The sequence below is a fragment of the Cetorhinus maximus genome, chromosome 30 (assembly GCF_964194155.1).
Source record: "Cetorhinus maximus chromosome 30, sCetMax3.hap1.1, whole genome shotgun sequence".
Classification (NCBI taxonomy): Eukaryota; Metazoa; Chordata; class Chondrichthyes; order Lamniformes; family Cetorhinidae; genus Cetorhinus; species Cetorhinus maximus.
Window position 1 is genome coordinate 8,595,047 of NC_135908.1, and position 22,149 is coordinate 8,617,195.

Below are 22,149 nucleotides of genomic sequence, written 5' to 3' on the forward strand. Positions count from 1 at the left end.
GAGGGGGGAAGAGGCCGAGAGAGAGAGAGAGAGAGAGAGAGGGGGGAAGAGGCCGAGAGAGAGGAGAGAGAGAGAGGGGGGAAGAGGCCGAGAGAGAGAGAGAGAGAGAGGGGGGAAGAGGCCGAGAGAGAGAGAGAGAGAGAGGGGGAAGAGGCCGAGAGAGAGAGAGAGAGAGAGGGGGGAAGAGGCCGAGAGAGAGAGAGAGAGAGAGAGGGGGGAAGAGGCCGAGAGAGAGAGAGAGAGAGAGAGGGGGGGAAGAGGCCGAGAGAGAGAGAGAGAGAGAGAGGGGGGAAGAGGCCGAGAGAGAGAGAGAAGAGAGGGGGGAAGAGGCCGAGAGAGAGAGAGAGAGAGAGGGGGAAGAGGCCGAGAGAGAGAGAGAGAGAGAGGGGGGAAAGAGGCCGAGAGAGAGAGAGAGAGAGAGGGGGGAAGAGGCCGAGAGAGAGAGAGAGAGAGAGGGGGGGAAGAGGCCGAGAGAGAGAGAGAGAGAGAGAGGGGGGAAGAGGCCGAGAGAGAGAGAGAGAGAGAGAGGGGGGAAGAGGCCGAGAGAGAGAGAGAGAGAGAGGAGGGGAAGAGGCCGAGAGAGAGAGAGAGAGAGAGAGAGGGGGAAGAGGCCGAGAGAGAGAGAGAGAGAGAGAGGGGGGAAGAGGCCGAGAGAGAGAGAGAGAGAGAGAGGGGGAAGAGGCCGAGAGAGAGAGAGAGAGAGAGAGGGGGGAAGAGGCCGAGAGAGAGAGAGAGAGAGAGAGAGAGAGGGGGGAAGAGGCCGAGAGAGAGAGAGAGAGAGAGAGAGAGAGAGGGGGGAAGAGGCCGAGAGAGAGAGAGAGAGAGAGAGAGAGGGGGAAGAGGCCGAGAGAGAGAGAGAGAGAGAGAGAGAGGGGGGAAGAGGCCGAGAGAGAGAGAGAGAGAGAGAGAGAGGGGGAAGAGGCCGAGAGAGAGAGAGAGAGAGAGAGAGAGGGGGGAAGAGGCCGAGAGAGAGAGAGAGAGAGAGAGAGGGGGGAAGAGGCCGAGAGAGAGAGAGAGAGAGAGAGAGGGGGGAAGAGGCCGAGAGAGAGAGAGAGAGAGAGAGAGGGGGAAGAGGCCGAGAGAGAGAGAGAGAGAGGGGGGAAGAGGCCGAGAGAGAGAGAGAGAGAGAGAGAGGGGGGAAGAGGCCGAGAGAGAGAGAGAGAGAGAGGGGGGAAGAGGCCGAGAGAGAGAGAGAGAGAGAGAGAGGGGGAAGAGGCCGAGAGAGAGAGAGAGAGAGAGGGGGGAAGAGGCCGAGAGAGAGAGAGAGGAGAGGGGGGAAGAGGCCGAGAGAGAGAGAGAGAGAGAGGGGGAAGAGGCCGAGAGAGAGAGAGAGAGAGAGGAGGGGGAAGAGGCCGAGAGAGAGAGAGAGAGAGAGAGAGGGGGGAAGAGGCCGAGAGAGAGAGAGAGAGAGAGAGAGGGGGGAAGAGGCCGAGAGAGAGAGAGAGAGAGAGGGGGGAAGAGGCCGAGAGAGAGAGAGAGAGAGAGAGAGGGGGGAAGAGGCCGAGAGAGAGAGAGAGAGAGAGAGAGGGGGGAAGAGGCCGAGAGAGAGAGAGAGAGAGAGAGAGGGGGAAGAGGCCGAGAGAGAGAGAGAGAGAGAGAGAGGGGGAAGAGGCCGAGAGAGAGAGAGAGAGAGAGGGGGGAAGAGGCCGAGAGAGAGAGAGAGAGAGAGGGGGGAAGAGGCCGAGAGAGAGAGAGAGAGAGAGGGGGGAAGAGGCCGAGAGAGAGAGAGAGAGAGAGAGGGGGAAGAGGCCGAGAGAGAGAGAGAGAGAGAGGGGGGAAGAGGCCGAGAGAGAGAGAGAGAGAGAGGGGGGAAGAGGCCGAGAGAGAGAGAGAGAGAGAGAGAGGGGGGAAGAGGCCGAGAGAGAGAGAGAGGGGGAAGAGGCCGAGAGAGAGAGAGAGAGAGGGGGGAAGAGGCCGAGAGAGAGAGGGGGGAAGAGGCCGAGAGAGAGAGAGAGAGAGAGAGGGGGGAAGAGGCCGAGAGAGAGAGAGAGAGAGGGGGGAAGAGGCCGAGAGAGAGAGAGAGAGAGAGGGGGGAAGAGGCCGAGAGAGAGAGAGAGGGGGAAGAGGCCGAGAGAGAGAGAGAGAGAGGGAAGAGGCCGAGAGAGAGAGAGAGAGAGAGAAGAGGCCGAGAGAGAGAGAGAGAGAGAGAGAGAGGAGAGAGAGAGGGGGGGGAAGAGGCCGAGAGAGAGAGAGAGAGAGAGGGGGGGAAGAGGCCGAGAGAGAGAGAGAGAGAGAGAGAGAGGGGGGAAGAGGCCGAGAGAGAGAGAGAGAGAGAGAGGGGGGAAGAGGCCGAGAGAGAGAGAGAGAGAGAGAGAGGGGGGAAGAGGCCGAGAGGAGAGAGAGAGAGAGAGAGGGGGGAAGAGGCCGAGAGAGAGAGAGAGGAGGGAAGAGGCCGAGAGAGAGAGAGAGAGAGAGAGAGAGAGGGGGGAAGAGGCCGAGAGAGAGAGAGAGGGAAGAGGCCGAGAGAGAGAGAGAGAGAGGGGGGAAGAGGCCGAGAGAGAGAGAGAGAGAGAGAGAGAGAGAGAGAGAGAGGGGGGAAGAGGCCGAGAGAGAGAGAGAGGGAAGAGGCCGAGAGAGAGAGAGAGAGAGGGGGGAAGAGGCCAAGAGAGAGAGGGGGGGGGAAGAGGCCGAGAGAGAGAGAGAGAGAGAGAGGGGGGAAGAGGCCGAGAGAGAGAGAGAGAGAGAGAGAGAGGGGGAAGAGGCCGAGAGAGAGAGAGAGAGAGAGGGGGGGAAGAGGCCGAGAGAGAGAGAGAGAGAGAGGGGGGAAGAGGCCGAGAGAGAGAGAGAGAGAGAGAGGGGGGAAGAGGCCGAGAGAGAGAGAGAGAGAGGGGGGAAGAGGCCGAGAGAGAGAGAGAGAGGGGGGGGAAGAGGCCGAGAGAGAGAGAGAGAGAGAGGGGGGAAGAGGCCGAGAGAGAGAGAGAGGGGGAAGAGGCCGAGAGAGAGAGAGAGAGAGGGAAGAGGCCGAGAGAGAGAGAGAGAGAGAGAAGAGGCCGAGAGAGAGAGAGAGAGAGAGAGAGAGAGAGAGAGAGAGAGGGGGGGGGAAGAGGCCGAGAGAGAGAGAGAGAGAGAGGGGGGGAAGAGGCCGAGAGAGAGAGAGAGAGAGAGAGGGGGGAAGAGGCCGAGAGAGAGAGAGAGAGAGAGAGAGAGAGAGGGGGGAAGAGGCCGAGAGAGAGAGAGAGGAGGGAAGAGGCCGAGAGAGAGAGAGAGAGAGAGAGAGAGAGAGAGAGAGAGGGGGGAAGAGGCCGAGAGAGAGAGAGAGGGAAGAGGCCGAGAGAGAGAGAGAGAGAGAGGGGGGAAGAGGCCGAGAGAGAGAGGGGGGGGGAAGAGGCCGAGAGAGAGAGAGAGAGAGAGAGGGGGGAAGAGGCCGAGAGAGAGAGAGAGAGAGAGAGAGAGAGAGAGAGAGAGGGGGGAAGAGGCCGAGAGAGAGAGGGGGGGGGAAGAGGCCGAGAGAGAGAGAGAGAGAGAGAGGGGGGAAGAGGCCGAGAGAGAGAGAGAGAGAGAGAGAGAGAGGGGGGAAGAGGCCGAGAGAGAGAGAGAGAGGGGGGAAAGAGGCCGAGAGAGAGAGAGAGAGAGTGAGAGAGGGGGGAGAAAGAGGCCGAGAGAGAGAGAGAGAGAGAGAGAGAGAGGGGGGAAGAGGCCGAGGGAGAGAGAGAGAGAGAGAGAGAGAGAGAGAGAGAGAGAGGGGGGGGAGGCCGAGAGAGAGAGAGAGAGAGAGAGAGAGAGGGGAGAGGCAGAGAGAGAGAGAGAGAGGGGAGAAGCAGAGAGAGAGAGAGAGAGAGAGGAGAGGCGCAGAGAGAGAGAGAGGCAGAGTGTTGGGAAAAAGAGATAATTTAAGTAAGTTATATTTGTATTTGTGGGTGCTGGGAATGAGTTTTAGTTTTAATGTTTAAGTTTGATTTGTATTTGTGTGTGTTAAGAAAAGGTCAATTTGAGTTTTAGTTTCACTTTAAAAGGTGCCTGCATTTCTAATGAGAGTTTTACGACTGTTGCAGCTAAGTTAAACCAACAAGTTTATAGAAACCGTGCTGTTGCCTTGCAACAAGGGTCTACAGAGGCAGGTCCCTTCCATAGACACACACATAGAAGAATCTATAAACAGCAGTTTGATTTGGAAGCTGTTTGAGTTCAGTTGGTTTTGAAAGTAGCCATCAGGAGAGACTGGAGCAAAAGGGACAGATAGCCAGTCTCAAGCTGAAGAAATGATCCCAAGATCCAGGGGAGTGGAACAGGGGAAAGTCCCAAGCAGACCTTCTCGTCAAAGGGATGGACAGGAACCTGGAAAAGGTCCTGTTAAGTGAAATTAAGAGTGAAAGGCAGAGAGAAGGGATCCAAGCCTCCGATTTAAAAGGACAAAAACTGCAGGAAGCAGATTTAAAGTGGGAACAGCTTACAAGATGCCAGAAGGTCCAAAGAGACAACTAAAGGTCTGTAACTCTTTGCTATGGGCATGTGAAGCAGTGGTACTGTTGATTGCTGAGTCGGTGAGAGAGTGTGCATGGAAGACAGCCTGAATGCATGTGGTGACCCAGGGAAGAGGAACATCAGAAGGAGAGTTTGAAACCCTGGAGGTGGCCCCTTGTGGAAGGCATCTGAGAGAAACTGTCGGTTTTGGGAGAAGATTCCAAAGCAAGAGTGGAGATAGGAAACCCTTGTGTGAAAGACGGAGTTCAGTGAGACCGGTTGGCTCACAGTGTAAGAAGCTTCTGGGGGGAGTTGAGGAGAGATCCATAGAATCTGTCTGGAGTGGCATCTGTCACTTGGTTTCAGAGTGTGTTATGCCTGACTACAGGTTGCCTATTGGTTTACATGGACTGTACTTACTGTTAACATTAGAGTATAAGATAGCTTTTGTAAGTTGTGTTTTCCTTACAAATCCGCAAGAAGGGCAGAGGGAGAGAGAGAGAGAGAGAGAAGGGCAGAGGGAGAGAGTGAGAGAGAGAGAGAGAGAGAGAGAGAGAAGGGCAGAGGGAGACAGTGAGAGAGAGAGAGAGTGAGAGAGACAGACAGACACACAGAAGGGCACCCACAGACCAGCATTGCCTCCTCTTAAAAGGGGTGCAGTTTGCTGAATTCCCCCAGGCAGCTCACCTGCTGCTCAAACTTATGTCCCCTCTGGACTGAACTATTCCAATGCTCTCCTGCCCGGCCTCCCATCTTCCAATAAACTGGAGTTCACCCAAAAGCCTGTTGCTCATATCTGAACATGCACCGAGTCCCAATCGCCATCAGCCCACCATGTGTTCATTGGCCTAGACTGGCTCCCGGTCCAGCAACACCCCCACTTTAAAATTCTCATCCTTTTTTCAAGTGTTTCCATGACCTCACCCTCTCCCTACTGCTGTCACCTCGTCCAGCCCTACATTTCGCGGAGATCTCTAAGCTCCTCTAATTCTGGCCTCTTGTCGTCCCTGATTTCCATCGCTTCGCCATTGGTGGCTGTGTCTTCAGTTGCCTGGGCCCTAAACTCTGGTATTGCCTCCCTAAACCTCTCCATAGCTCTTTCTGCTCCTTCAAGACACAACTGAAACCTACCAATTGTTCACTATTATCTCCAGATTTGGCCCAAACAAATTTTGTTTGATAATGCTCCTATGAAGAGCCTTGAGACTTTTTATTCTGTTAAAAAGTGCTACATAAACGTAAAGAGCTGTTGTTGTATCGTATGTGGAGGAGCTATCTGCACAGTTAGTGGATGAATGTTTGGCTCCTCCACTGGCCTGTACAGACCTGAGAGATCTCAGGTTTGAGTCCCACTCCAGGTGACCCACAATTGGTCTGGGTGTCTGAGTGAGGGGGAAGTGTGACAAAAACAGCATAGCTTCATTCTTCTGATTGCTATCCAGCGAGAATTGTGAACGAGGCTGAGCCTGATTGAGAGGCCCACCATAGCTGAATAGCTTGTCAGCGTCACTCCCAACCCCTCCTCCCAGCCCCCTGCCCCCGCAAAGGATTATTCATTGAGTAGGCAGTAGAGGATGTTAAACGCCTGGGTAATTTGTTCCTCAGTAAGAGTCACTGTACTCAGGCGTTGTGTGTGTGTGTGTGTGTGTGTGTGTGTGTGTGTGTGTTTGGGGGGGGGGGATGCACAGGGAAGAGTTGAGGTCTCCTTTAAAATCACATGTCCCAGTGGAACCCAACACAACAACAATTGTCACAGAAAACTTTATGGCTGTGTCTGGTGACTATTCTTCTCCTGCAACTCAAGAATGAGTTGGCAAGCTATTTGACCACGGAGGTCACACCTGGCATTGTAACCATCCTGTCGTTTCCTAGGAAGAGTTACTGGATAGCGATCAGGAACTGATTCTGGTTCCTCTCTAGTCCAAGGTTACTGGGAACATCCACACCAACTAATACCAGCAAACTCACCACATCAGAACAAGAGGTGGCCATTCAGCCTCTCAAGCCTGTTCCACCATTCAGCTAGATCATGACAAATTTGTATCTCAACTCCATTTATCCACCTTGGATCCAACTTGATACCCTTACCTCCAAAAAAAAATACTATTCTGGGAGCTACAATTGACCCCCAGCATCCACAGCCTTTTAGGAGAGAGAATTCCAGATTTCCACTGCCCTTTGTGTGAAAAAGTCCTTCCTGATTTCCTCCTGAATGGTCCAGCATTAATTTTAAGATTATGTCCACTTGTTCTGGATTCCCTCCCTCACCTAATGGCGCCAACTCTCGCTCAGGTAATAGTTCCACACGCTGGATAGAGAATCATCTCAGTAAGCTTTTTGTAGTATGTTATCATACAAGTTAGGAAGCTAAAGATGCCTCAAGGGACACATCAGTGCGGCTGATCCAGCTGCTGAGGTGAGTTTGAAGTGTTTTCCAAGAATTTTCTCTGCTTCGAAAGGAAGCTGAGGGTTTCCTGAGGAGATTCCACTTCATGTGTCATGTTAGATGATGTAGATTAAAGACAGCCGATGCTTATAGGAAGTGAGTGACTGTACAGAGATCTGTTTGTATAGGCAGAGGGTCAACAATTCCAGACACCGGAAAACAATATATAGCCTGTCATTCCGGAACAATCTAATAAACGAGGCACACCAGGAGAAAGGGAGTCTTCGGAACTAAACTCTCCTCAAACGAGAGTATCCTGTCATTGAAGGACTTGGGTGATTGTGTGCTTAGCGTGAAAGAGCAAGACTGCTGGATTCAGTGTTGCTCCCTGATCAAACTGCAGCCTCTCCCAGGTTGACATTCCCAGTGCAACACTGAGGGAATCACGCACTGTCGGAGGGGCAGCGTCGAGGATGGCTGCATTGTCAGAGGTACCGTCTTTCTGATGAGACGTTAAACCGAGACCAGGTCTGACCTGTGGATGTAAAAGATCCTAACGGCCGCTGTTTCAAAAGAAGAGCAGGGGTGTTCTCCCTGGTGTCCAGGAACTCTCTCCCCAAAAAGCTGTTGTAAGGGCAGGGGTTCGATTGAAAATTTCAAAGCAGGGATTGATTTTTATTGGATAAGGGTATTAAGAGTTATAGAACCAAAGTGGGTAATGGAGTTGACAATATAGACATGACATAATTAAAAACCAGATCAGGCTTGAGGACCAGAACAGCCTCCTCCTGTTGCTATGTTTCAATATCTATCCCACAACCAACAAATTATCCAGTTATTTATCTCATCGAGGAAGCTTGCTTTGCAAATTGGCAAATTTGTAGTAGGTTATCATACAAGTTAGGAAGCTAAAGATGGCTCAAGGGACACATCAGTGTGGAAATTTGCAAATTGGCTTTATATTATGTAGAATACAGTAGCAAAATGGTTATCCAATGTCCAGAATCTGAGTTCAAATTCCATCACAGCAGCTGGGGAATTTGAAATCAGTTAATTAAATCTGAAGCAAAATGTTAGTCTCAGTATTGGTGACCATGAAACTAACAGATTATTGCAAAGACCCACCGAGTTCACAAATGCTCTTTAGAGAAGGAAATCGGCCATCCTTACCTGGTCTGGCCTATACGTGACTCCAGATACACAGTAACGTGCCTGACTTTTAACTACCTTCCGAAATTGGCTGAGCAAGTGGAGTTATCCCCAGCTGCTATGTTTGCAGTGGTTCAAGAACCACCCCTATCATTCTCAGGGGCAATAAAGGACAGGCAATAACAACATCTATAAGCAGTGAATGAATAAAAAAGCAATTCATTAGGTGTCCGCCACTGTGGAATGTCCTGAAGTTGTGAAAAGCACTGTATAAATCCAATTCTTTCTTCAATGTTCTTCTCTGTTTAAGATGCTGGTATATAATTCAAATGGGTATTAAATAGTCTCCAACACACACCCAATGCTCTGCCCTTGGGGACAGTCTTCACCCACCCACACACACACACACACACACACACACACACCTGGGTTGTCCACGCTATCAGATTATATACAGATAAAGCTGACCCTAGTCTCCTCTCCTGACCACCACTGCTCCTGAGCTGATGGCCTACACCCCCAGAGTGCTCAGTGGTCGACATGATACAGTCATACTAAAAGGTGGAGAAATCACCACCGAGCAGGGAGTCACTGCCTGGAGGGTTGTGGGAAACTGGGCAAACGGAGCACGGCAGCCTTGGTTTTTTACAGGGGCATGGGGGTGCCTGATGGTCTTAATGACTGAAATGGCGGGGAGTGGGGTGGGTGGGAAGAAGGAGGAGTGTGAGGAGAGTGGCTGTGATTGAGAGAGGCATGAGGCTTACTTTTGAGGCCTGGGTAGGGGTGGTGAGGAGTGTTCGGGGAGTAAGGGATTGATGTGGGGGAGGCTTAGGGCTGGGGAGGGGGGAGTTATGTTGGGGGTAGGGAGAAGGGGCCAGTCTAGAACGACTGCTCTTCCTGGTGCAGAAAGAGTTCAGAGATGCGCCGGGCTTGAAAACTTAGCTGGCCCTCTGCTGCTGTGTTGCTGCTGTCAGTTATCAGATAGCGTGGGCTCCCCATAACCCCCTTAGTGACATTCAGTTTGCAGCGCTGATTCCATCATTGGTCCGTGATGTTTGAATCTGCAATGGGCCTCCTGGTTTCTAATGGGAGTCTCATTCAGGTCCTGAATCATCATCGTTAATAACGCACTAGCGGGAATGTTGGGTTGGAGGCAGGATTTACATACTTTAGGATTTTAAACCCTCAACTGATACTGCCTGCCCATGGCCGGGGTGGGGGGGGCGTGGGGCAACATTGAAGACTTTAGACAGTGAGTTTTTAATGCCAGATTAAACCCGGATATTGTGTCCTGTGACCTCCTTGTGACCCCTGCCCAAGGGCTGATGGTAAAGTGGGTCATTCCTAACAGTGCCTGGGCACTGCCTGTTTGAACAAGGCTCCCGTTTATTATTTCCCAACACAGTTCCCCTGGTCTTGTAGTCAGCAATAGGGAGGTTCCTCAACTGCTCAGGATCCACCCACACTCCCTGTGTTTAGTAAACCACCAGCAAAGCTGTAAAAATCAGATAGTGAAATCTCAAAAATGCTTTGTGACAGGCTTATATTGCACCGTTAACATAGTGAAACATCCCAAGGTGCTTCACAGGAGCGATTATCAAAGACAATTTGAAACTGAGCCACCTAAGAAGATATTAGGAAAGTGACCAAAATCTTGATCAAGGCGGTCAGTTTTAAGGAGCCTCTTAAAAAGGAGAGAGGCGGAGAGGGTTAGGGAATGAATTCCAGAGCTGAGGACCCGGGCAGCTGAAGGCACGGCTGTCAACAGTGGGGTGATTAAATCAAGGATGGGCAAGAGGACAGAATTGGAGGAATGTAGAGAACGGAGAGTTCTGGGGCTGGAGGAGGTTACAGAGAAAGGGAGGGGAGAGGCCATGGAAGAGTCTGACAAGAAGAAATGAGAATTCCAAATTCATTTATATTTTAAAAATTAAAAAGGAAATAAAATCTATTCAGTAGCTGCTTATTGAGCTGACAGGCTGTTGGATTTCTCCGGGCTTAGAGTTCAGCCTGCCTCCCATCATATCCCAGCAGACTCCAGATAGCTCCCAGCTCCAATGTAACATTTTGGATCTGTTTCAGAAACTCATTTCCCTTCTCAATAAACAGGCCTTCCTCACGTGTCCGAGTGCCCAACGGTGCTTCTACTAAAGCAACCACTTCCTTTTAATCCTCCACAGAATGGGGGGGTCTCGCCTTCCTCTTGCAGTTTCACAAACAGCTGTCTCCCAACTTTCTGCAATTCTTGTGTTTCCACAGATATAACTGTCTCATGTTACCATGGGGACCAGCAAGGTGAGGGGGGGTGGGAGAGGGAGAGAATGGGGAAAATAAATCAATTCTCTGGCATGAGGCAAAATGCTAACCATGGGACAGCCTCAAAGACCTGGTTCTGCTGGTTGAAACGTGCCCGGACCAGTGACAGGATCATTCACTGTAAACCAAGGCTGCTCGAGAAGAATGGAACTGCTCCGATAAATATGGTTCCTCGTCCCAAAAAAAGGGCACATATACTGTTCTGGAACTGAAATAGAAATCTCTGTGGGAGATATTGGTTTTATTTTGTTGAATGGAAACCCCAGACGAGTGCTCCAGGCATTCAGGAATCAGGAGGGGAGGGGGTGAGTGGGGGCTCTTGGATTTTTACCCCATCCCTTCTCACGTCACCTCCCCCCCACCACCCCAAAGAGCTTATACTCAAGTGTTGTCACAATTCGTCAGGGCAGGAGAATCAAGTTCAAGTTGTATTTTGTAGGGGAGGACATTGAGTTGATTTGGTTCAGGTTATTTCAGAAGCCACTAATGGAGCAGAATCAGGATTCAGCTTCTCAGCATTGTTCTCAATGCAAATTAAAGTTGTTTTTCAATTAATCTTCAGGCACTAAACTCCCAGAATGAGACACCCCCATGATACCTGACAGAGACTGTGACATCAGGGACATAAATATGCCCCAAGCTCTGACTGTTCCCATATGGAGGTTCAGGATGGATGGAGCAGAACAGCATGAGGGCTGGAAGAAGGTGGAGGCGGGGGGCAAGGAAAGTAAATCCAGAGGCAACATAAGGTGCACTGTCTGAAATCAGAGAGAGAAAGGAAGAAAGCTTCACACATAGTTCGAAGGGCAAGGTCCCAGAGACCATTCAGCTCAGAGAGAGTCAGCAAGTGTAGCAGCCGGAGGCTCCTGTCTCTCAGTCCCCGGCCCTACACCACAATGTAATAGCCAGTGGAAAGAGGTGGCAGGGCAGGTGAGACTGTGCTTTGCAAGTTCACAATATGAATTAGAACCTTTGGCAGCTCATTTCAGGGTCTGGTCCTTGTTTACGCGAAGACCTTTGCAAGATTTCATCTGTTTCCTGTCTCGGGACATCTGCAGAGATGATTCTGGGCAATTGATGTTTGTTGTTCACGTGGAACTCGGAGATTGTGCCGGGGCCTGTGATACTTTCACTCACAGTGGGCTACAATAAATCTGAAATAAACCCCAAACAGGCCTCAGGGAGCAAACATCTGCAAACTATTCAGCTGCCCAGGACTGGCTACTGGTCCGTGATTGGCAACAGCAATCCTGAATATACCTCAGCTCTGAATCCACAGGCACCCTGATAAACCCCAGTTCACATTCAACCTGCCAGGCTGAATCAGCATGGAGCAGTGATCAAACGCTGCATGGTAAGGCTCAGTGTTGCAGTGAGACAAGGCAATGACACCCAATCATTCAGAAGGAGCTAAAGGGACATATGGAGCAGAGCCAAAAGAAAAAACAGGGCCATTCTGAGCTTGGATCAGGTGGACGCAGAGCTGACCACATGATTACCATCACTGGACACATGACAAACAACAGTGTATGTGGTATTTTTTGAAAAGTAGTGATTGTTATCACTAGGAAATACAGCAGCCAATCTGCACACAGCAAGGTCCTGTAGGAACGTTCATTTCCAAACGAGAGGGCAGATGAAATCTCACTTTAATATCTCATTGGAAAGATAGCATTTCCGACAGCGCAGCGCTCCCTCAGCCCTGACCCTCCGACAGCGCGGCGCTCCCTCAGCCCTGACCCTCCGACAGCGCGGCGCTCCCTCAGCCCTGACCCTCCGACAGCATGGCGCTCCCTCAGCCCTGACCCTCCGACAGCACGGCGCTCCCTCAGACCTGACCCTCCGACAGCGCGGCGCTCCCTCAGCCCTGACCCTCCGACAGTGCGGCGCTCCCTCAGCCCTGACCCTCCGACAGTGCGGCGCTCCCTCAGCCCTGACCCTCCGACAGTGCGGCGCTCCCTCAGCCCTGACCCTCCGACAGTGCGGCGCTCCCTCAGCCCTGACCCTCCGACAGTGCGGCGCTCCCTCAGCCCTGACCCTCCGACAGTGCAGCGCTCCCTCAGCCCTGACCCTCCGACAGTGCGGCGCTCCCTCAGCCCTGACCCTCCGACAGTGCGGCGTTTCCTCAGCACTGACCCTCCGACAGTGCGGCGTTCCCTCAGCCCTGACCCTCCGACAGCGCGGCGCTCCCTCAGCCCTGACCCTCCGACAGTGTGGCGCTTCCTCAGCCCTGACCCTCCGACAGTGCAGCGCTCCCTCAGTACTGCGCTGGGAGAGTCAGCTTGGATTTTGTACTCAAATCTCTGGGGCGGAACCTGAACCCACGATCTTCTGACTTAAGGCGAGAATGCTACCCACTGAGCAATAGCTGACAACTAAAAGGAATCATTAAGGGTGCTTTTTATAAATGGGTCACAAACAGGCTGCAGAGAGATTCAACCTCAGCAATAGGAAGCAAAGAGGGAAGTCGTTCTGCACTGAGGAGCATGGGTGACATGGTCCGGTGATGGTCAGAGTTTAGCACTGTGGGTGACACAACCCGGCTACTATTTCTGGAGGCAGAAAGGAGATGAGAAACTAGTTAGATCTGAAATTGAAGGGTGGGGACAAATGGCATCTGGAGTGAATTGTCATGGAAACAGACCAACAATTGCAATGATTCTGTGAAATTCAAGGCCAGTGCTGGTGAAATATGTTTCCTCATCCAACTCCAGCACAGGAGGGGGAGTGCTGACACGGGGTGGTAATAGTCTAATGGTCGGTGGTGGTAGGGCGGAGGTGGGAATGAGGATGGGGAATATGATGATTTAGACTGTGTGAGTGAGACAGGGTAGAAGCAAGATTAGTTCACAATAAAGGCAGTGAAGGAAGGTGTAATAGCGAGGGAGAAAGAGGGCCAATGAAAGTGTAAAATGGAGAGATGGAATGGGAAAGGATTATAGACCCAAGAAGCAAATTATAAACAATACACAGTTGGAGGTGATCTATATATGATGGTCACCAAGAAATCCAATAGGGAATTCCAATGAAACTTCTTTACTTAGAGAGAGGTGAGAATGTGGAACTCTCAATCACAGGGATTGGTTGAGGTGAATAGAATAGATGCATTTTAAGAGGAAGCTGGACGAATGAGGAAGAAGAGAATGGACAGTTACGATGGTATAGATCAGAAAAGATGGGAGGAGGTTCAAATCGAGCATAAACACCAGCATGGACTGGTTGGACCGAATGGCCCGTTAATGAATATCTTATTTAATTTAAAAAAACAAAATGAAAGAGGAAAAGAAGCATGGTCTAACAAAGTTAACGCCCCTGCAGCTAGTGGACCTGAAGCCTGACCTGTCGGCCTCACTTAGGAACCGAGCCATTAGTTGGCTTTAAATTTTCATTTTAAATTATCAGCATATTGGGTTGGTTAGAATTCCTGCTGATTCTGAGATTGAGTAATCTTGTGAAACCAGTGCAAAACAGGGAGTTTCAGAGAGGACTGAATGAGGAACTTGAAACCAAGTTAAGCTATGATGTTAAATAAATGCCGCACCCTGACCCAGCCTCACAGACTACACGCAGAACAAATGAGGGTTTTCTTGCAATTATACCTGGGATGTGGGTGTCACTGGCAAGGCCAGCATTTATTGTCCATCCCTAATTGCCTTATCTGAGTGGCTTGCTAGGCCACTTCAGAGGGCAATTAAGGGTCAAACACATAGCTGTGGATCTGGAGCCACATTTAGGCCAAGCCGGGTAAGGATGGCAGATTTCCCCTCCGTAAATTACATTAGTAAACCAGGTGGGTTTTTAAAAAGGACAATCTGGTAGTTTCACGGTCAACATTAATGATACTAGCTTTTTATTCCAGATTTGTTTAAATGATTTTTAAGTTCCTTAGCTGCCGTGGCGGGATTTGAACTCATGCCTTAGGATCATTAGTCCAGCCCTCAGGATTATTCGGGCTGTAACACAATCACAATGCTACTGTTCCCTAAAACAACTCCAACTTGAAAACTCAGAAGGGGAGGAGCATTGGAATCATCTCCCTAAGCCTCTTCACCTCTCTCCTCCTTTAAGTTGCTCCTTAAGACTTAACTCTTGGACCAAACTTTTGGTCATCTGTCCTAATATTTCATGTAGCTGAATATCAAAGTTTGACGAATAATTATCCCGTGAAGCACCTTGGGATATGATACTACGTCAAAAGGTGCTATATAAATGTAAGTTGCTGTTGTACAGTCCCCACACCCGTGAATGATATGAGTCAATTCTTAGTGGTTCATTGGCAAAATGCACAGCGACATTGACCTGTGCAGACTGCCTCCCCCACACGAGATACTGGATTCAGTCCTTGAGTTGTGTGGAATTAGCCGATCTGGGTCAGGGGCAGTGGTCAGGGAGTCATGGCTGGCCTGCAGAGGTAGAAATCAGCATTGAACATACATAAGAAATAGGAGCAGGAGTAGGCCATTCAGCCCCTTGACCTTGCCCCGCTATTGAATAAGATCATGGCTGATCCAATTGTGACCTTAATGCCACTTTCCTGTCTGCCCCTATTGCCTTTAACTCCCTCGTCAACCAAAAATCTGTCTAAACTAACTTTGGTTCCAGCTGCAGATTGTTATCCAATGACTGGCTGCCAAGTGAGTGAGAGAACTTTAGGCGAGAACACAATGTGATGCCAAGAAGTTCAACACCATCCAGGACAAAACAGCCCACTCAATTGGCACCCCATCCACCACCTTAAATATTCATTCCTGCCATCACATGTGCGCAATGGCAGCAATGTGTACCATCTACAAGCTGCACTGCAGCTAATCGCCAAGCCTGCTTTGACAGAACCAAACCTACAGTCTCTACCACCTAGTAGGACAAAGGCAGCAGATGCATCGGAACACCACCACCTGCAAGTTCCCCTCCAAGCCACGCATCCTGACTTGGAACTTATATCACCATTCTTCCACTGTCACTGGGTCAAAATCCTGAAACTTCCTCCCTAACAGCACTTTGGGTGTACTTACACTACAGGGACTGCAGCAGCCCAAGGCAGCAGCTCATCACCACCTTCTTGAGGACAATTAAGGTTGGGCAATAAATGCTGGCCCACCCTCATGCTGTGAATGACTAAATAAAAACAGATGAACTGCTAATTTATCTCATTGGTGTTTGTGTCATCTTTTGCCTGCATAACAATGGTCACCGTGCATTGAAGTTATTTGCTAAATGTAAGGTGCTTTGGACCGTGTCTGAAACTTGCAATAAGGCATTGTGTAAACGCAAAACATTCTAAGCAGGACAAACCCACATAGCGTCAGCTTCACTGCACAGCAAATCGATTTCCATGGAAACAGCTCAAGCTCATAGCAACATTTGCAGTCAATCTGTGTTAAAATCAGCACTAACTGCAGGTGAGTTTAAACAGCTTGTTAAGAAGTCTGCTTCTTGAAGGCAATCGCATCTGAATACTGTTCTCTTTCAGCCTGGTACAGATGTGGAATGAAACATAAACAGCAGGGAGAAGGAATTCTATCCTGGAGGAGAGGAATCAAAATTCAGTTTCTCTGAAGTATATGCCGAAACTCTCCTTTCCTCAGATATTGCTAGGGGACTTTTACAGTGCAGTGCATCAGCCCTGGCTCAGTAGGTAGCATGCTCACCACTCAGGGAGAAAATTGTGAGTTCAAGTCCCACTCCAGAGATTTGAACACAAAGTCCAGGCTGACACTCCAGTGCAGCACTGAGGGAGTACTTTTCGCACCTTTTGAGTGAGCTATTGAACTGAGGCCCAGTCTGCCCTCATATGAACATACAAAATAGGAGCAGAAGTAGGCCCTTCAGTCCCTCGAGCCTGCTCCGCCATTCAATAAGATCACGGCTGATCTTTTTGTATTTTGAATTCTACATTCCCAACCACCCCCGATAACCTTTGATTCCCTTGCCTAACAAGAATCTATCTGCCTCTGCCTTAAGAATATTCAATTATCCCGCCTCCACTGCCTTTGGAGGCAGAGAGTTCCAAAGTTGCACAACCCTCAGAAAAAAATTCTCCTCATCTCTGTCCTAAAAGGGCAACCCCTAATTTTACAAGAGTGCCCCCTAGTTCTGGACTCACCCAACAGAGGAAATACCCTTTCCATGTCCACCTTTTCAAAACTGTTCAGGGTCTTATATACTTCAGTTGTCACCCCTCACTCTTCTAAACTCCAGTGAAAACAAGCCCAGCCTGTCCAACCAACCCTCATAAGGCAACCCGCTCGTTCCAGGTTATCAATCTAGAAAACCTCCTCTGAACCACCTCCAACGCATTTACATTCTTCCCTCCTTAAATAAGGAGACCAAAACTGGACGCCATATTCGAGATGTGATCTCAACAAGGCCCTGTATAACTGAAGCATAACATCCTTACTTTTATGTTCAATTCCTCTCATAATAAAGGATAACATTCCAGTAATTACTTGCTGTGCCTGCATACTAACTTTTTGTGATTCGTGCACTAGAACACCTAGATCCCTCTGCACCTCGGAATTCTGCAGCCTTTCTCCATTTGAGTAATGCTCTTTTTTATTCTTCCTGCCAAAGTGAACAACTTCACATTTTCCTACATTATACTCCATCTGCCAGATTCTTGCCCACTCACTCAACCTATCTATATCCATCTGCAACCTCCTTATGACCTCTTCACAACATACTTTCCTTCTATCTTTGTGTCCTCTGTAAGTTTAGCTGCCATGCCTTCACACCCCTCATCTAAGTCATTGATATAAGTTGTAAAAAGCTGAGGCCCCAGCATAGGCCCCTGGGGGACTCCGCTCGTCCCATCCTGCCAAAGACCCATTTATGCATACTCTGTTTCCTGCCAGCCAGCCAATCTTCTATCCATGCTAATATGTTATCCCCTACACCATGAGCTTTTATTTTCTGCAATAACCTTTAATGTGGTATCTTATCAAATGCCTTCTGGAAATCCAAGTACAGTACATTTACAGGCTCCCCTCTATCCACGGCGCATATTACTCCTCTTGGGTAAACGTAAAAGATGATACTATTCTGAAGAAGAGCAAGGGAGTTCTCCCCTGTGTTCTGGCCAATATTTATCTCTCAAACAAGATCACTAAAAGCAGATTATCTGGACATTATCACAATACTGTTAGTGGGAGCTTGCTGTGCACAAATTGGCTGCCACATTTCCTACATTACAACAGTGACTACATTTGAAAAACTTTCACCAGGTGTAAAGTGGTAAGGTACTTCTTGAGATTGAGAAAGGTGCAATAGAAATGCAAGCCTTTTTTCCACTGCATGTCAATGCAAGGGACAGTAGCAATGTGGTTACAAAATTGACTGAGTACCAGGAAACAGAGAGTAATGGTTAATGGATTTTATTTTGGGCTGGAGGAAGGTTTGTAGTGTCGTTCCCCAGGGGTCAGTATTGGGATCTTGCTTTTCCTCATATATATTGAGTGATCTAGATCTTGGTATGCAGGGGACAATTTCAAAGTTTGTGGATGATAAGATACTTGGAAGCATTGTAAACTGTGAGGAGGACAGTGTAGAACTGTCAAAAGGGCATAGACAAGTTGGTGGAGTGGGCAGATAGGTGGCAGATGAAGTTCAACGTAGAGAGGTGTGAGGTGATGCATTTTGCTAGCAAGATCTCAGAGGGACAACATAAAATAAGGGGTACAACTCTAAAGGGTGTGAAGGATCAGAGGGAGCTGGGTGTATCTATGCATAAGGTGGCAAGACAGGTGGAGAGAGCAGTTAATAAAGCATACAGTATCCTGGGCTTTATTAATAGGGGCATAGAGTACAAGAGCAAGGAGGTTATGCTGAGCTTATATACGACACTGGTTAGACCTCAGCTGGTCTACAGTTCTGGGCACCACACTATAGGAAGGATGTGAACGCATTAGAGAGAATGCAGAAGAGGTTTACGAGGATGGTTCCAAGGGTGAGAAATTTCAGTTATGAAGATAGATTGGAGAAGTTGGGACTGTTCTCCTTGGAGAGGAGAAGGTTAAGAGGAGATTTAGTAGAGGTGTCCAAAATCATGACGGGGCTGGACAGAGTAGATAGGGAGAAACTGTACCTGCTCGTAAAAGGATCGAGAATGAGAGGGCAGAGATATAAAGTGATTTGCAAAAGAAGCAAATGTGATGTGAGAAAAAACTTTTTCACACAAGTGGTTTGAGTCTGGAATATACTACCTGAAAGTGTGGTGGAGGCAGGTTCAATTGAGGCATTCAAGAGGGCATTGGATGATTATTTGAATAGAAACAACATGCAAGGGTATGGGAAAAGGCAGGAGAATGACACTGAGTCATAATGCTCAGAGAGCAGGTGCAGACACGACGGGCCGAATGGCCTCCTTTTGCGCCGTAACAATTCTGTGATTCTATAATGTCAGGCAGAATAGTCATGCAGAGGCTGCTATATTACAGCCAATAGTGCCTGTGTGTATGACACTGCATCCTCTCCAGAAGCAGAATCATTTCCTGCTACAGTCAGTTAGTCACATCATAGAAATACATAGAAGTTACAACACAAAACAAGCCATTTGGCCCGACCAGATCATGTTAGTATTTAATCCTCATTGTGAACAAACAGACCTAATCACATTTCGCTGCCCTGTTCCTACATTACTTCATCCACCTATTCAATGCAGTCTCAACCACTAATCTTGGAATGAATTCCACAGCCTCAGAGCTCTTTTGTAAAGAAGTTTCTCCTACCCTGCCTTGGTCTAAATCAGTTACAGACATCCGTCTATACTTCCGGTCCAAAGCACAGCAGCAAGCATCAACTGCCAGTGAAAATTGATGATGTTTAAAGGAGCTCGAGGGATCAGTGGGAGCTTAAACTCTTGATCAGATGAGAATTTTACACACAAAGCAGGAAAAACTAGTGCTGATGGAGATCTGGGAGAAGTGCATCCCCTCCAGAATTTGAGGTAGGGCTGTGTGAGGCAGGATACACTAATGTTTATGTTGGAAGGAGTGGAGCGGGGTTACTGCACTAACATCTGTGTCTCGCACCATGGACAGGTGCAGGTTTGACTCCACTCTGCTGCTGTTCCCTGCACATGCTGATCATGTGATGAAATATTTGGTTCCTAAGTTAATCCCTGGTGGATTCTGACTTGACTTCACCAATAACTGTGTGTTTTCTGGGCTCTTGCTATCAACAGCGCAGGCTGTGCTGGCAGGGCAGGGGGGTGGATAAGGGAGAGTTGAAAAGATCCCGTCCGTGCTAGACTCAAACAGTTGGCAACTGTGACTTTATCCCCAATGTGAGGCACACTGAACAGGGAGCTGAGGTCTCTGCATAAACTTGTGGCTATTAGTTTAGGGCAGAATTTCCATGCTCCCATGGTTGAATAGCTGTGACACTCATGGCGCTAGGCTCCTACATGAACAATGGGCACTCAGATGAGGACTGTACCACAAGGCAGCACCTTTAAGAGAGATGGCGGTGGGGGGGGAGAAAAATCAGGGGAAAAAAATTGAAATTACACAAGAGGTTGCACAGTTCCTCAAACCCCAGTTACTCATGTCGTTGCTGGGATATCTTGGAATCTCTATCCTACATTCCATCTTTTTGACCATCCCCGACTGTGGAACAACCAGCAATCCTGCAGCACATGGATGGAAATCAAATTCACCAGAATAAACCATGATACATCCTTCAATAGTTACGTTGGTGGGGGTGGGGGTGGGGTGGGGTGAAAATGACACACAAGACCACATGCTCACTGAACACAGCCGACCTAAACTGTCCCAAATGACAGAAATTAATTTTAGGTCTTAAAAAAAGTCCTCTCTTTTTTTTCTAGTTCTAACCCACTTCCCCATTTTCCACCATATCCCTCAGCCCCTCTTCTCTCCAGAAACCAATCTGTGCCATTTGGTTCACTGTCCCATCCCTTGGAACTTATTCACAACTCGGTAACCTTTTCATATTGAATGTACAGCATGAAAATAGGCCATTTGGCACAACAGGTTCATGCCAGTGTTTATAGTTCACACAAGTCTCCTCTCGCCTCTCTTCATCTAGCTTTATCACCATATCCTTCTGTTTCTTTCTCTTTCACATGCTTATCAACTTCCTCTTAAACATCTACAATATTTGCTGAAATGTGGTAGTGAGTTCCACATTCTCACCGCTCGCTGGGTAAAGAGGTTCCTCCTGAATTCCCTGTTGGATTTATTAGTGACTACCTTACATTTATAATTTTTACTTCTGGTCTCCCCGACAAGTGGAAACATCTTCTCTACATCTAGCCTATCAAACGCTTTTATAATTTTAAAAGAGCTCCATTAGCTCATCGTTCAGTCTTTTCTTTTCCAGAATTAAATTAGTAGGTTCCACTTAAGTCCCAAATTTTAGCCTCCAACAGTATAAATGGGATCAAGGGGTGTTTCTGAAGTGACAAAGGAATGAGGGCAATGGGGTACGGGGCTGGAGACAAAGCAAAGGTTAATTGGGACTAGTGGATGTTTCCTGTTCCTAGGAGCTCTTGTTTCATATGATGACTTGCTTCCTGATTATCCTGAAAAGCATCTGTCAAACAGGATAATGTGGAGCAGCAGCATTAGTTTCAGAGAATCCACAGCCCAAAACAACAACTCATGCCACTGCGTTTGGCAGCAGCAAGAGAACAGGAGGCCTTAAAGGGAGCTGTCAAAGGGGCTTACCGCTTAGCTTCCTCCAGGTGACAGAGGTATTCATAGGCAATGTTCTGCCGTCTCCGTTCATCCATCTCCTCGGCCGTAAGACGTTCATTATCCAAAACAGCTATAAAACAATGAACAAAAATGAAATCAATGGAAAAATATCTACATATCATTAAAAATCTCCTGTAAAGTATTTCCTTTTCATAAGCCTGACTTTCTCTTGTCATGAAGAAATCAAGCTTTTCTGTTCCATTAAAAATTGCTATGTCAACATTTTTGCATTCAATTTTGTTATGTCAGCTGCAGCCTCAGGCCACAAGATAGTGAGCTTTCACAATCTCCCAACTCTGTTGCTTTCTTGTATGTTTAAAAAAATACTTTCTCTACAGATTGGACATTGGCAGGGACAATTTACTAGTAAAATATAAAAGGCACTGTCATCAGAGTTTGTTTGTGGAGGTCTTCCTTCTCCTGTTTCAGACATGTAGGCTCCTGAATGAATGGGTAGCTCCTGACACCTGTTTAACCGTATCTCAGTGTAAGTCTGAATCTCCAGGCAAAAGCCAAGCGAATGCACATCATGATGATTTAGTTCTTTGGTTCTTTGTACAGTCTCCATCACATGCACTTCGAGTGAGAACTCCCTAATGGAAGGCTAACCTTACCAAGCACGTATAATGTAGCATCATTGCAATTTTCCTGCTCTATGTTATAGTAAATCCAAAAAGTGACGTAACCGACTTATTTAAAAGAAAGCAGGAAATCTCATGCAGTAACCAACTCTAATTATCAACAGAATCTCATCATTAAGAGCTTATTAAACAGCTAAGTGCTCTGTTAAGTCTTTATCGACTACAACAATGAGTACACTTCAGAAGTACCTCATTGGCTGTAAAGTGCTTTTGGGATGTCCTAAGGCTGTGAAAGTTGCTATATAAATGCAAGTATTTCTTTCTGTTACATGGGTGATGTTGGGGAGGTGTCTATTGCTAAGATCAGTGACACATTGTCACTCAAAAACTGGCATCTCCACTGCCCCAGAATTTATTCCTTAAAGTTACAATATTCAGTTGGCAAATTGTGCTGCTCAGGGCAAGTATAGAAATATACACAATTTGTCCTGGGATATAGCACTTTATTTGTGACAGCCCAGAGTTGGGAGGGGAAGAGTCAATGTGACAGGTACCTGCTCTTTATCACTACTTTGCATACTAACACGTTAGATCTGTGGGA

General features: G+C 48.4%; 1 protein-coding gene across 2 annotated transcripts in view; it reads right to left on the bottom strand.

Moving 5' to 3' along the window:
* Positions 1–22,149, bottom strand: part of iqgap1 (IQ motif containing GTPase activating protein 1) — a 110,542-nt gene that overhangs the window by 82,663 nt on the left and 5,730 nt on the right. For both annotated transcript variants that reach the window (XM_078532386.1, XM_078532385.1), the window contains exon 2: positions 20,938–21,037. In XM_078532386.1, the coding sequence (XP_078388512.1) occupies positions 20,938–21,037 (100 nt within the window). The remainder of the gene's footprint in view (positions 1–20,937; positions 21,038–22,149) is intronic.